Source organism: Capra hircus, chromosome 8 (assembly GCF_001704415.2).
Source record: "Capra hircus breed San Clemente chromosome 8, ASM170441v1, whole genome shotgun sequence".
Taxonomy (NCBI): Eukaryota; Metazoa; Chordata; class Mammalia; order Artiodactyla; family Bovidae; genus Capra; species Capra hircus.
In genome coordinates, this window is record NC_030815.1 from 110,277,692 (window position 1) to 110,290,427 (window position 12,736).

The 12,736-nt window shown below is 44.8% G+C and overlaps 1 protein-coding gene across 4 annotated transcripts in view; it reads left to right on the forward strand.

Moving 5' to 3' along the window:
- Positions 1 to 12,736, forward strand: part of CNTRL (centriolin) — an 89,622-nt gene that overhangs the window by 67,988 nt on the left and 8,898 nt on the right. For all 4 annotated transcript variants that reach the window (XM_018052712.1, XM_018052709.1, XM_018052708.1 and 1 more), the window contains 12 exons: positions 109 to 239; positions 382 to 522; positions 626 to 752; positions 1,496 to 1,660; positions 2,336 to 2,495; positions 3,947 to 4,062; positions 4,147 to 4,364; positions 7,688 to 7,845; positions 8,950 to 9,023; positions 10,040 to 10,228; positions 10,639 to 10,864; positions 12,301 to 12,506. In XM_018052712.1, coding sequence (XP_017908201.1) covers positions 109 to 239; positions 382 to 522; positions 626 to 752; positions 1,496 to 1,660; positions 2,336 to 2,495; positions 3,947 to 4,062; positions 4,147 to 4,364; positions 7,688 to 7,845; positions 8,950 to 9,023; positions 10,040 to 10,228; positions 10,639 to 10,864; positions 12,301 to 12,506 — 1,911 coding nt within the window. The remainder of the gene's footprint in view (positions 1 to 108; positions 240 to 381; positions 523 to 625; positions 753 to 1,495; positions 1,661 to 2,335; positions 2,496 to 3,946; positions 4,063 to 4,146; positions 4,365 to 7,687; positions 7,846 to 8,949; positions 9,024 to 10,039; positions 10,229 to 10,638; positions 10,865 to 12,300; positions 12,507 to 12,736) is intronic.

The following is a 12,736-nucleotide window of genomic DNA, read 5'->3' on the forward strand; positions in this document are numbered from 1 at the left end:
TTATCACTCTTTCGGTGTTGTTTTCTAAGAGTTGTGCCAAGTTACAATCCCAATAGTAGTAAGAGAATATTGCAGCTGAATTGCTTTTAATGACAGTCTCTTTTCTAGACAAAAAATGCTGTTGAAAAGTTCACTGATGCCAAGAGGAATTTGTTGCAAACTGAGAAAGATGCTGAGGAGTTAGAAAGGAGAGCTCAGGAAACGGCTGTTAACCTTGTCAAAGCTGATCAGCAGCTCAGGTAGGCAGACTCGCTCGGCCACTGATACACCCAGTGAGATGAATGGGAAGTTTGATTCTAAGAGGATGGTAATTGCTTTAGGATAAATAACACATCACGTCAAGGCTAAGGAGTCTGGGGGAAATAAAGCGATGTGTTTCAGATTGTTGCAGGCTGACACAAAGGATTTGGAGCAGCACAAAACCGAGCAAGAAGAAATCTTGAAAGAGATAAACAAAGTTGTTGCAGCAAAAGACTCAGACTTCCAGTGTTTAAACAAGAAGAAGGAGAAACTAACAGAGGAGTAAGTACGGCCTCTGCCCGGCTTCGCGCGGCCTGTGCCGGGTGAGGGCCCCCGGGGCTCGGCCTCCCTACCGATTTGCTCTAGTGCTGCCGGTGCTTTGTAGGCTGCAGAAGCTGCAGAAAGACATCGAGACCGCAGAGCGCGCTGAGGGCCATCGCCTGCAGGCCCTGAGGGAGTCGGAGGCCCTCCTGCAGGCCAAGAGAGCAGAGCTGGGCGAGCTGAAGAGCCAGGTATGGCAGCAGCGCCTTGAACGCCAGCTCCTGGGGCTGGGGAGCCGCCGTTCGTGTTGCGGTTATAAACATGGTATGTGTTTGATTGTGGGAAAAACTGGAAAATGCATAGTAAAGCGGGATTGAGGCCATATATCCGAGTGGATAGGAATAGAGCCCAACCCAAATTTGAATCTCAACTCAATATCTTATTGAATGAGTGAGTCTGGAAACATGATCTTTCTAAGATCGTTTATGTTAAATGTGTGTGCAAATATTTGTGTTTGAATTTTTAGTCTCTGCCAAAGTGCAAACATGGTCCTCTGATAAGGGAGGGCAGTGAATGTTGTCTGTTTCCTTCCTTTCACGTGTCTGCATTTTCTGTTTGTCTGAAACTGAATATGTATTGCCCTTAAAATTGTAAGTTTTAAATTTACAAAACGAGTAAATTTCTTAAATCCCTGCCTGACTTTCATTGCCAGGGTGGTGTCAGTTGGAATGAAGCACAGATAGAGAACCTCTTTGAAACCCTGACCTGAGGGGTGATCGTTGCTTTCCTATCATTGTTCTTGCTGTGATTTGAGCGAGCTCAGGGCCTTTATTAGGCATGTCATGCCTGCATTCCCCAGCCCGGCCTTTCTGACTCTTGCGGCCAAGATAACTAAAATTAGACTACCACCTCCACACAGCATTTGGCTGGACGAAATATTCTCCATCTCAGCACTTTGGTCAAGCTGCGTATTCTTTCCCTCTCTTTGATGCAGGTGACGGGTCAGCAGCAGGAGATGGCTGTCTTGGACAGACAGTTGGGGCATAAGAAGGAGGAGCTGCATCTGCTCCAGGGAAGCATGGTCCAGGCCAGAGCTGACCTCCAGGAAGCGCTGAGGTTGGGGGAAACTGAAGTGACTGAGAAGTGCAGCCACATCAGGGTGTGTCTCTCAGTACTTTCTAAGAGCCCTGTAGTTCTGTAGATTTATTTCCGGATGTTTCTGCTGGTCCCCCCAAGATGCAGACATGAGTCCCTGAGTCTCGCCGCCCGCCCCGCCAACTCGCTAGTCTCGAGCCTCTGGGGCTGTCGTGTGCCGCTGGCCCTCCGTGTTTTCTGGCCATGCCTGAGGTCTTCTGCCTCTGCGTTTCTCATGCTGTTTCTTCAGGACTTTCCTTTCTGGGAATGCCCAGATCTGGCCTAGTTTGCATAGTTCAGCCTCACGCCACTAAGGGGCTTCCCCAGCTTTTCCTGGAAGCGATTTATCTTGCTTCTGAGTTGGTAACGCTCTGCACATTTCCTACAGAACCTCAGCCTTTCTTGATCATGGTTCTGTCCCCGGCCTTACTTCCCCAAAAGGTACTAACAGCCCCTGGAGGGCAGGAGATGGACCTGAATCAGCCTTTTCTCTGTAATACACAGCCTTGCCCATAGTAATAATTGCATATACATTTTAAATGTAAATACAGTGCTATTCTTAATGTAAAACACAAAGATGAGCTTGTTTTCAAATGAGAATTTATATGTGAGACAGTTAATAACAGAATTGATTTTAAAGTATTTTCTATTCATAGCTTGGTAGAGGTGGGTTGACTTTTTTCTTTTTTTCTTTGCATAGGAACTAAAAGGTCTTCTGGAAGAACTGAGTTTTCAGAAAGGAGAACTGAATGTCCAGATTAGTGAGAAAAAAAATCAACTTTCACTTATAAAGCAAGAAATTGAAAAAGAGGAAGAAAATCTTCAGGTAGTTTTAGGGCAGATGTCTAAACATAAAACTGGTAAGTTTAAAGTTTAACCTTATTTCTAATCAAAGAAAAGCAGATTATAAATGGAATATTTAAATTAGCTGAAAGCAAAATTTTCATTGCTACCAGAGTGTAATGAAAGATCACTTATAGGCTGTTGATTGAATTATAAAATGAAACAACCTCCCAGTGTCTTAAACTCTTAAAATACACACCTGTCAAACTTACTAGGTAGCCATTTCTATTTATCTAGAGAGGGCAAGCATTTATGCACATCACAGCAATATTTATTTCTCTTTTTTCAGTTTTATTAAGAAATAAGCCTTAATTTCCTTGTTTAACAAATTTAGCTGAGTTACTTACAGTAGAATTTATAATGACAAAATTTGGAAACAAATGACCAATTTAAAAACCATGTTTTAACATTTAATGACATATAAAAATACTGATAAGAGAAGAGTGAAAAAATAGGTAAAAACCAAGCATTGCATGTAGTCTTAACTTGTTTTAAAAAATATGTGGGGGGCTCCCCTGGCAGTCCAGTGATTAAGACCTCGCCTTCCAGTGCAGAGGGTGCAGGTTTGATCCTGGTCGGGGAGCTAAGAGCCTACATGCCTCACAGCTGAAAAACCAAAACGTAAACGAGAAGCACTGGTGCAGCAAATTCAGTAAAGACTTTAAAACGGTCCACGTCAAAAAAAACTTAAAAAAAAAGGACTGTTAAAGTCTTAAGTGAAATGAAAGTCACTCAGTTGTGTCCGACTCTTTGCGACCCCATGGACTGTAGCCTGCCAGGCTCCTCTGTTGATGGAATTCTCCAAACAAGAATACTAGAGTGGGTTGCCATTCCCTTCTCCAGGGGATCTTCCTGACCCAGGGATTGAACCTGAGTCTCCCACAATGCAGACAGATTTTTTTATTGTCTGAGCCACCAAAATATTTAAAAAGTAAAATATGTGTGTGAGGGTGTGTACATGCCCACACAGAAGCTTCCGGAAGGAAATTGTCAAGGTGCTGTTGCAGTGGTGATCATCTTTGGATGGTAGGATAATGATGGGTTTCAATTTTTTTCTTTTGTACTTTTTTCAGATTTTCTATAATGAACAAATATTCTTATAATCAGAAAAAGTTGTTAATATTTAGAAATCTATATTTCAGAGGACAAAAGAATTGATATATAAATTTCAGCTGATATAGTTTGAAGTTTTTCTGTTTGATTTAAAATCTTTTAGGTAGGGTATAAGTTCTTTTAGAACTAGATCTCTTTTGAATATTTGTTTAAATTTTTCAGCAAATTAACGTTTAGCAATACTTTTAAAGGATTTTTTCGTTCAAAATGCAATTAATTAGCTCCATTAATTCAGCACAACAAATATGTATTTTATTACCTATTGTTACATCAGCCAATAGCATTATTTTCTGTTTCATTTTGTAAATGTTTCCACATTCAGTTAATAGCCTGGACCATGCTTTGTTTCTGTTAGAACTTAAGAATATTCTGGACATGTTGCAACTTGAAAACAATGAGCTGCAAGCTTTGAAGCTACAACATGACCAAAAGATGTCTGAGTTAGAGAAGACTCGGGTTGAAGTGCTGGAGGTAAGACACCAAGGCATTTCACTGGTAGGCGACCATGCAGCCTTTCCCCATTTGTACGGCTGAGTCCTCTTTCACCTTCTTTAGGAGAAGCTGGAGCTGGAGAATTTGCAGCAGACAGCCCTGCGACAGAGAGGGGAGATTGAGTGGCAGAAGCAGCTCTTAGAGAGGGACAAGCGAGAGGCTGAGCGGACCACTGCTGAGACCCGAGCCTTGCAGTTGTGTGTTGAGTCTTTGTGCAAACAGAAGGAAGATCTTGAGGAGAAATGTGACAGCTGGGAGAAGAAGCTGGCACAGACCAAACGGTGAGAGCAGGAGTGAACAAGCTTGCAAGGCCCCTTCTGGAAGGCCAAAGCATTACAAAGACACTGTTTAAAAAATTGGAAAAGGCAAAAAAAGGAATACAAAATACACCACAAACTCAATATCACAGTACAATTCACCAGTAGCATTTTGGGATGAATTTTCCTTTTAGGCTTTTTTCCTCCCTTAAAGCATTTTTTTTTTAATAACTTGTGATTTAAGTAAAATAATGTATGCTTGAAATATGTGAGTCAGTGGAGAAATATACCTTGTTGTGGGTAGGAAGGCCCAGTAGTAACCCATTGTTAAGATTCAGTTCTCCTCAGATCGATCTGTAGATTCAAAACAATCACAATTAAAATCCCAACAGACTTTTTAAATAGAAATTGGCCATCTGATTCTGAAATTCTTATTGAAATGCAGAGGACCTAGGATATAAATGCAGAGGACCTAGAATATAAGACTTTTTAGATATGACACCAGAACAACTTTAACAAAGACTAAAATCTAGAGCCGACCGTGTGTGATTCTGAGGCAGTGCACAGCCATGGTGGTCGGAAGCACTGTGGCCTTTGTATAAAGGTCGGGGGAGAGGCCAGTGCAGCGGAACAGAGTCTGCAAGTGATCTCACAGAACATGCACAGCTGATTCTGACGACGATGCAGAATAGGGGAGAGATGGGTTCAAAACATGTTGCTAAAAGCACTGCGAAAAAATGAACCTCGATCTGTACTCACACCAAGTATGAAAACTAGCTCAGAGTGGGCCATAAACATAGAGGTAAAACCAAAATATAAAACTTGTAAGGGAAAAACTAGGTAAAAAAATCTTCATGGCCTTGGGTTAGGCAGAAATTCCTTAGATAAGACCCTGAAAGCATGATCCGTAAAAAAGTAAGTTGATAAAATTGAACTTCATCAAAGTTTAAAATTTCTGTTTCTTGAGAATTCTCTGGTGATCCAGTGGTTAGGATTCCATGTTTTCACTGCCAAGAGGGCAAGTTCAATCCCTTATTGTAGAACTAAGATCCCACAAGCTTCACAGTGTGGCTGGGGGGAAAAAAAAAACAAAAACTTGTTTCGCAGAAGACACTGTTGAGGCAATAAAAAGACATCTCAGACTGAGAGAGAAATCTTTGCAACTTGTATCTGATGAAAGACTTGTACCCAGGATGTATATACATGGATAACAAACTCTCAAAACACAGTAATTAGAAAATGAAGAACCCAATTTGCAAGTAGGCAAAAATTTGAACATTTTATTTAAGAAAATAGATTAATGGCAGATAAGCACATGAAAAGATGCTCAGTGTCATTAACAATTAAGGAAATGCAAATTAAAACCACAACTAAATATCATTACATACCTATTAGAACAGATTAAACACTGACCATACCAAATTCTATCAAGGAACTTTCATACACAATTGGTGGGAGTGTAAAATGTCAGTAAGAGTACTTTGCGAAATAGTTTGGCAGTTAGACTTAAAAATGGAAACATACACCCACCAGGAGATCTAGCTTTCCCACACCTAGAGGTGAAAGCGTGTGGCATGTGCGCACGCAAGCATGCTAAATTGCTTCAGTTGTGTCCCACTCTTCACAACCTGTGGACCGTAGCCCACCAGGCTCCTTTGTCCACGGGATTCTCCGGACAAGAAGACTAGAGTGGGTTGGCATGCCCTCTTCCAGGGGATGTTACCAACCCAGGGATCAAACCCACATCTCCTGTGTCTCCTACATTGGCAGGTGGGTTCTTTACCACTGGCGCCACCTGGGAAGCCCACAGGTTAAAGCCTGCGTCTATATAAAAACTGTACACTGGTGTTCATAGCAGCTTTATTTGCAGTAGCCAGACACTGAAAACACCCAAAATGCCCATCAGCTGTTGGATGGGTTGGCAGATTATGGTATATCCATACCATCGAATGGGCTTCCAGGTGGCACAGTGGCATGGAACCTACCTGACAATGCGGAAGACACAGGTCCACTCCCTGGGTTGGAAAGAGTTCCTGGAGTAGGAAATGCCCACCCACTCCATTATTATTGCCTGGAAAATTCCATGGACAGAGGAGCCTGGTGGGCTGCAGTCCATGGGGACAAGAGGAGTCGGACACAACCGAGTGACTTCCTTTTCACTTTTCATTTTCATGCACTGGAGAAGGAAATGGCAACTCACTCCAGTGTTCTTGCCTAGAGAATCCCAGAGATGGGGGAGCCTGGTGGGCTGCTGTCTGTGGGGTCGCACAGAGTCGGACACGACTGAAGCGACTTAGCAGCAGCAGCAGCATGCCATCGGATGGGCTTCCAGCTGGCATAGTGGCATAGAACCCACCTGCCAATGCGGGAGACACAGGTCCACTCCCTGGGTTGGAAAGGGTTCCTGGAGTAGGGAATGGCCACCCCGCCAGCATTGTTGCCTGGGAAATTCCATGGGCAGAGGAGCCTGGCGGGGTGCAGTCCATGAGGTCACCAAGAGTTGGACAGGACAGCACACACACAGGCGCACCGTCGAATGGGCTTCCCTGGTGCCTCAGTGGCAGGGAGTCTGCCTGCAGATGCGGGAGAGGCGGGTTTGATCTCCGGGTTGGGAAGATCCCCTGGAGAAGGAAAGGACAACCCACTCCAGTGTTCTTGCTCAGGAAACCCATGGACAGAGGAGCCTGGCGGGCTACAGTCCATGGGGTCACAAGAGAGTCGGACATGACTTAGGGACTGAACAATAGCAACAGACCATAGAATACTACGAGGCAACAGAAAGCAAAGAAGTATTAATAACATGCAACTATGTGGCTGCGTCTCAGAGTAACTATGCTCAGTGAAAGAAGCCAGACAAAAACCAGTCCATAGTGTGAAAAAAAAAAAAAACCAGCCCCCAGTGTGACTCCTGTTCACGTAAAGGAACGTGCTCATACGCACGTTTTTTTTTGGCAAATCTTATTATACATAAAATTGTGTTTTTTGCTTTTTCACTTATAAGTTAAGTCCATTTTAATCACGTTTGGAATTATATAGTGCTATCCATGTTGTCCCTGATTTTTATAAAACTTCAATTTTAGCAAGTCACTTTTTGAAATGACAAACATTTCCAAATGTTCTATTTGGAAAGCTGAAAATAAGGGTTTTTTTTTTAAGAATGGGTTGAAGAGCCTTACAGTTTGTTAATACTTACTAATGTTTGTTATGTTAGTAAATTATTAATAATCTATTAATATCATCCAGACTCCACAGCTGCGTTGTGACACGTAACACTGTTCGTTCGTTGTCTGGTATTTGTGCCTGGACATTTTGTGTTTGATGGTCTAACAGTCTCGCTTGTATCGTAGGGTTTTAGCAGCCACAGAAGAGAGTAGCAAAGCAAAGCAATCAGACTTGGAAAAGTTGGAACTGGATATCAGAAAACTGCACCAGGAACTAGACCAGCTAAACAGAAACAAGCTCTCACTGCACAGAGACATCGCGGCTGTGCAGCAGCAGCTCCAGGGTAAGAGGCGCGGCGGGGAGGTGATTCTCTTCCTTCTGCCGGAGTCTTTGTTTAATTGTTTGCTTTCTTATTACAGAAATAGATCATACTGGAGGGCATGGGGTTTCTTTTAGAAGTGAGAAAAATGTTCTAATATTAGGTATGGTGATGGTTGAACAACTCTGAATTTACCAAAAGCCATGAAATTATACACTTTAAATGGGTGAAATGCATTATATGTGAATTACATCTCAGTAAAGCTGGGTTTTTTTTTTAATGAATTCATATTCCTTAGAGAACAGTGTTAAAACATAGCAAAGTGACAAAAGTTACTATTGACCACACTCTTCAGAGATAGTTTCTACTAGCAATGTAGTAAATATCCTTCAAGATTTTTCCTTGAGGGGTAGTGTGTGTGTATAGATTTAAAAGCAAAGATGGAAATAACGTATTTATGACCAAATCTTTATAAATCCTCATGATTGTTTATGTATGTTACTAAGTAATTCCAGCCAACAATGTACTTGTTGAACACTTCCTGTGTACTGGGCATGATTGTAGATGTTTCATATGCATTTTATCCTTTAATTCTTATAACATTTTTATGAGGTAGAAACTATGATTTCCCCCATTTAAAGAAGCCAGCTTAAACCCAGTTTCCTCGGGACTTGCTTAAGCGAGAAGTGACCTGCTTAAGCTCACCCAGTTAGTAAGTGACAAAACCAGTACAGATAATAAAATTTATTTTCAAATTGTCTTCCTGAAAGGTTGTACCAAATTTACATTTTTATCAGCAGTGTGGAAGGTACCTGTTTTTAAACCATGCACCTCATCAACACTAGGTATTGTGTGTGAGTTTTTCTTTATTATGAAGTTTTGAACGTGTTAATCTTTTTTTTTTTAACATGTAAGTCTTTAAAAAACGCAAGGCCCCAAGCCCAGGTCTGGCTTGCGCATGTGCCTCTCTCTCGGCCTTGAATAAGACAGGGTGGCGAAGTCACCTGTTACACCGTAACAGAAGGAAGCATGAATTCACTGTCAGTCTACATGTTTAAGGGGACTGATGGGAAACTGGAAAATGTATGCATATGTATTTCTTACTGTATGTAAACGTTATTTCTGTAGAAAAACGAGAAGCAGTGAACTCATTACAGGAGGAACTAGCTGACGTCCAAGACCATTTGAACCTAGCGAAACAGGTGAGCCTACCAAACGTAACCTTGCAGTAGTGTCCCGCAGGTGTGCAGGTAGCTGCTTGAAATAACAGGTCAGAGGCTGGTTCCTTCTCATATGAGCAGGTCCCGTAGAGCCTTATCTAACACAAATGTAATATATGCAAAACCTTTGATGCAGAGCAATAATTTTCTAGTTTATTTTAGCCCTAGAATTCTCCATTCAAACAATGTTTTGCTCAAAGCTAGTAAGTAAGGTGGCTAGAAGACCCCCGTAGTTGCTCAGCCGCCATTCTGGGGGCTTCAGGAACCAGACGGACCTCTCTTCCCCGTGGCACGGATGAGGCCTTTAGGCTTCTCAGCGTCTTCCTGCAGGGATTCAGTGTTGCCCTGTGAGAGTATTGCTGTGAGCTGAGTTCCAAAGAACCTCAAGCAAGTTTTAGACCTTAGTTTCTACTCTGTAAGTTACAGGTCAGGTTAGACATCTAGGTGCTCTTCCTTCTGCCTTTACGAGTCTGTGATGGATAAAACTTATGAAGTATTCTGTCCTTTAAAAAGTCCTACACGGTTCTTATGAACATTTTCTATGTTACTAGAAATATGGAAACTTTTCCAAAAGTGTTTAATTAGGGTTCTTTGAAGAAAGAAGTATTTATTGTTTTGTGAATTTTTTTAAACCTGTATAAATATTTCAGATGGTAACAAAACCATGACGTCAGGTTCAGTTTCAGTCAGAATTAAGGCTTGTTCACAGCTCTTCTTAATCCTAGCAATCCTATGAGGTGGGTGGTGTTTATTCCCACCTCAGTGACGAGATGGCTAAATTTCGGAGGAATCAAGTCTCTTGCTGAGGTTCTATCATCTTAGGTACTAAACAGAGGGAAGTCAGTGATTAGATGGAGCTCTGGGTGCCTTCGCATGCTTACTGCAATGCTGAAGGATGTGGAGCTCCCATCTCACTGGGCTTAGGTGGCACAGCTGTGGGACTGGCGCCCTAGTGAAGGCGGCTCTGTCCGTGGTTTGAGTTGTTCTTTGCCCTGAAGGACCTGCTCCGCACCACCAAGCGCCAGGACGTCCTGCTTGGCGAGCAGACCAGGCTGCAGGAGGACCTCCAGGAACGCATGAAGAGGTTGGAAGTCTGCCAGAAAGAAGAGGAAGCAAAGCAGCAGCACCTGCAAGCGCTTCAGAACGAGCTGGAGGAAAGCAAGACCGAACTCGCCCGCCAGGAGACGGTACTGCACCCCGCGGGCGCCGCAGAAGAGCAGATGCTTCCCCGGCGGAGCGCTGCTGAGGAGCTCCCGCTCTGGGTCTCGCTCGCTGTACCTGCCCTGTGTGACCTGAGGGGGATTTCACACCAACTCTTTGCCTCCCTTGGTATTAATATTACGGACCATTAAGACTGTAGGACAGGCCCCATAAAGAACCGTGGTGGCCACCTGTCAGTTCCTGCGTATCCCCTCCTCACATGCTAGCCAGATCGTTCCCGTCCCCACCTGATGCCTTTTGCAAGGAGAACCCCCTCTCGATCACCGCGGGCTATTCGCTACTTTCTGTTAGAACTGGAGTCCAGCTAGTGTCCATGAAGATTCCCGTGGGACGTTGTTTGTTAGCTGGTGACTAACTGAGGGTGTTCTCTAATAAGACGTTTCAGAGACTCCAGAAAGAGAGAGAAAGTGAAGAAAAAAAGTTAGAAGCCAGTCGAGCGACCCTGCAGGAGCAGCAGCAGCAGCTGGAAAAGGAAATCGCAGACCAGAAGAGCACGCTGGACCAGGTGCTCAGCCAGGTGCTGGGGGCCGAGGAGCGCGCCAGGGCTCTGCAGCAGGAGGCGAGGTGGGGTGAGACCCTGGAGAAGACGCTCTCCCAGACCCGTATGTATCCCGGAGCGCTGCCAGGGTCGGGGGGGGGGACCCGCTGACTGTCCTACGAAGCGTGTAGAGGAGGCCCGGGCCTCGGCCGTGGCCCAGACAGGGGGCAGGACCGGTGTGGGGGACATGCAGCCCCTCACTCGGTCCTCCGGGTCCTGCGAGAGTTGAGGAGGCTGGCCCAGAGCAAACAGAGTCTGTCTTTATGGAGATGGAATTTGATCCCGACACAGTCAGGTGTTTCTCCTTGACTTTATCGCTTTCTTTGAGACTGCTTTTTCAAGGAAGTGGAATATTAAGGCAAAGAAGTGCCAAAAGGTGCCCTAAAGGCTTTCTATAAAACTACATTAATTCTGAGCTTTGGAACAATGATCCATTTCATCTCAGCCTGTTACAAAAAACAATATTAACAGTTCTATGATACAGTTGTTGGCCATTGGGTCTGTTTATTCTTTTGAGCCATACATAAATGAACTTGACTCCAGGGCAAAAGATGGTTCTTACGTCAGTAAATGAATTCTTTTTCCCTCAGACTTCAGGTTTTAATAATGCTCAGAAAATGATGTTCTCCCCTGTGGAAACTTTGAGGACTTGGGTTTTGAAAGGGTTATTACTCCTTTTTCCCTGGGAACTCTTGATTCAGACCCAACCTTTCACATTTTGAAACAAACCTATATATGCTGAGTCCGACCATGGCAGAGGTGTGAGAAGCGATGTCTGGGCAGGGCGCTGCTTTACACAGGTCGGTTAGAAAAACCTGTGTTAGATATTACTGTTGCGTATAAGCGTCATCTGTTGAGTATACTCACCATGCATCAGGTGTTTGCACGCATGATCCCCATTAAACACCAGGAAATGGGCTCCTTCTGGAGAAAATAAGACTCATGCCACTCCAGAGCCGCTGTTCTTTCCCTGCGCTGCCTCCCATGAAGGAAGAAATACTGTGCCCCTCCCTGTATTTGAAAGGAGGTTTATAACAAAGCATTCCAGGGCTTCCTTGGCCGTCCAGCGATTGAGACTCTGCACTTCAACGCAGGGGCGCGGGTCGGGGAGCTAAGATCCCGCGCGCCTCGTGGAGCAGCTAGAAATGTAACAGTGGAGAAGGGGCGTGAACAGACGTTTAAACGGGCAAGTGAGTAAGTGACCGGCATCTCGGCTGTCTGCTCCGTGTTCCACGTGCCTCCCAGGATTGGTGCTCTCGGGTCTCAAAGACTCAAAAGAGGAAATGGTGGCCGCCTGTCACGCTGGAATCAGGTCCTTCAGGAACAAAGTACATCAAAGGGCAGCCTTCTCTGAACCTTTCTCTGGGCTGCCGGTGTGGGTCGGGGGGAGTTAGACAGCTGGCTGGCGGAAGAAAGTGGCTGAGCGAGCAGCATGTCCGGTGCAGTCTGCCCTCAGCCAGCCCAGGGCCTCGGGCTAAACTGCCTGAAATGCTGTTTCAGAACACCAGCTCTCCGAACGGGAGCAGCAGTTGCTGCAAAAGTCAGCTGAGCTGCTGGCTCTTCAGAAGGAGGCTGACTCTATGAGGGCAGACTTCAGCCTCTTGCGAAACCAGTTCTTGACAGAGAGGAAGAAAGCTGAGAAGCAGGTAGCCAGCCTCAAGGAAGCGCTCAAGACCCAGCGCAGCCAGCTGGAGAAGACCCTTCTCGTGAGTACCCACTGCCCCGGCCCGGCACCTTGTGTGCTGACGCCTCTCCATTGTTAGCCAGCATACGGCTTCCGCGTAGAGGGAAGACTGGGCAGCCCGGTGCCTAACCAGCTGTTGCTTTGGGCACCTCTGCGCGTAGTTTGTGCCTGAAGCTAATGGTGCATTTTGCCTGCATCTGGGCTCAGCCCTGGCGGAGTCGGCTGGCTGGCTGGAACGCTGATCACAGGCTC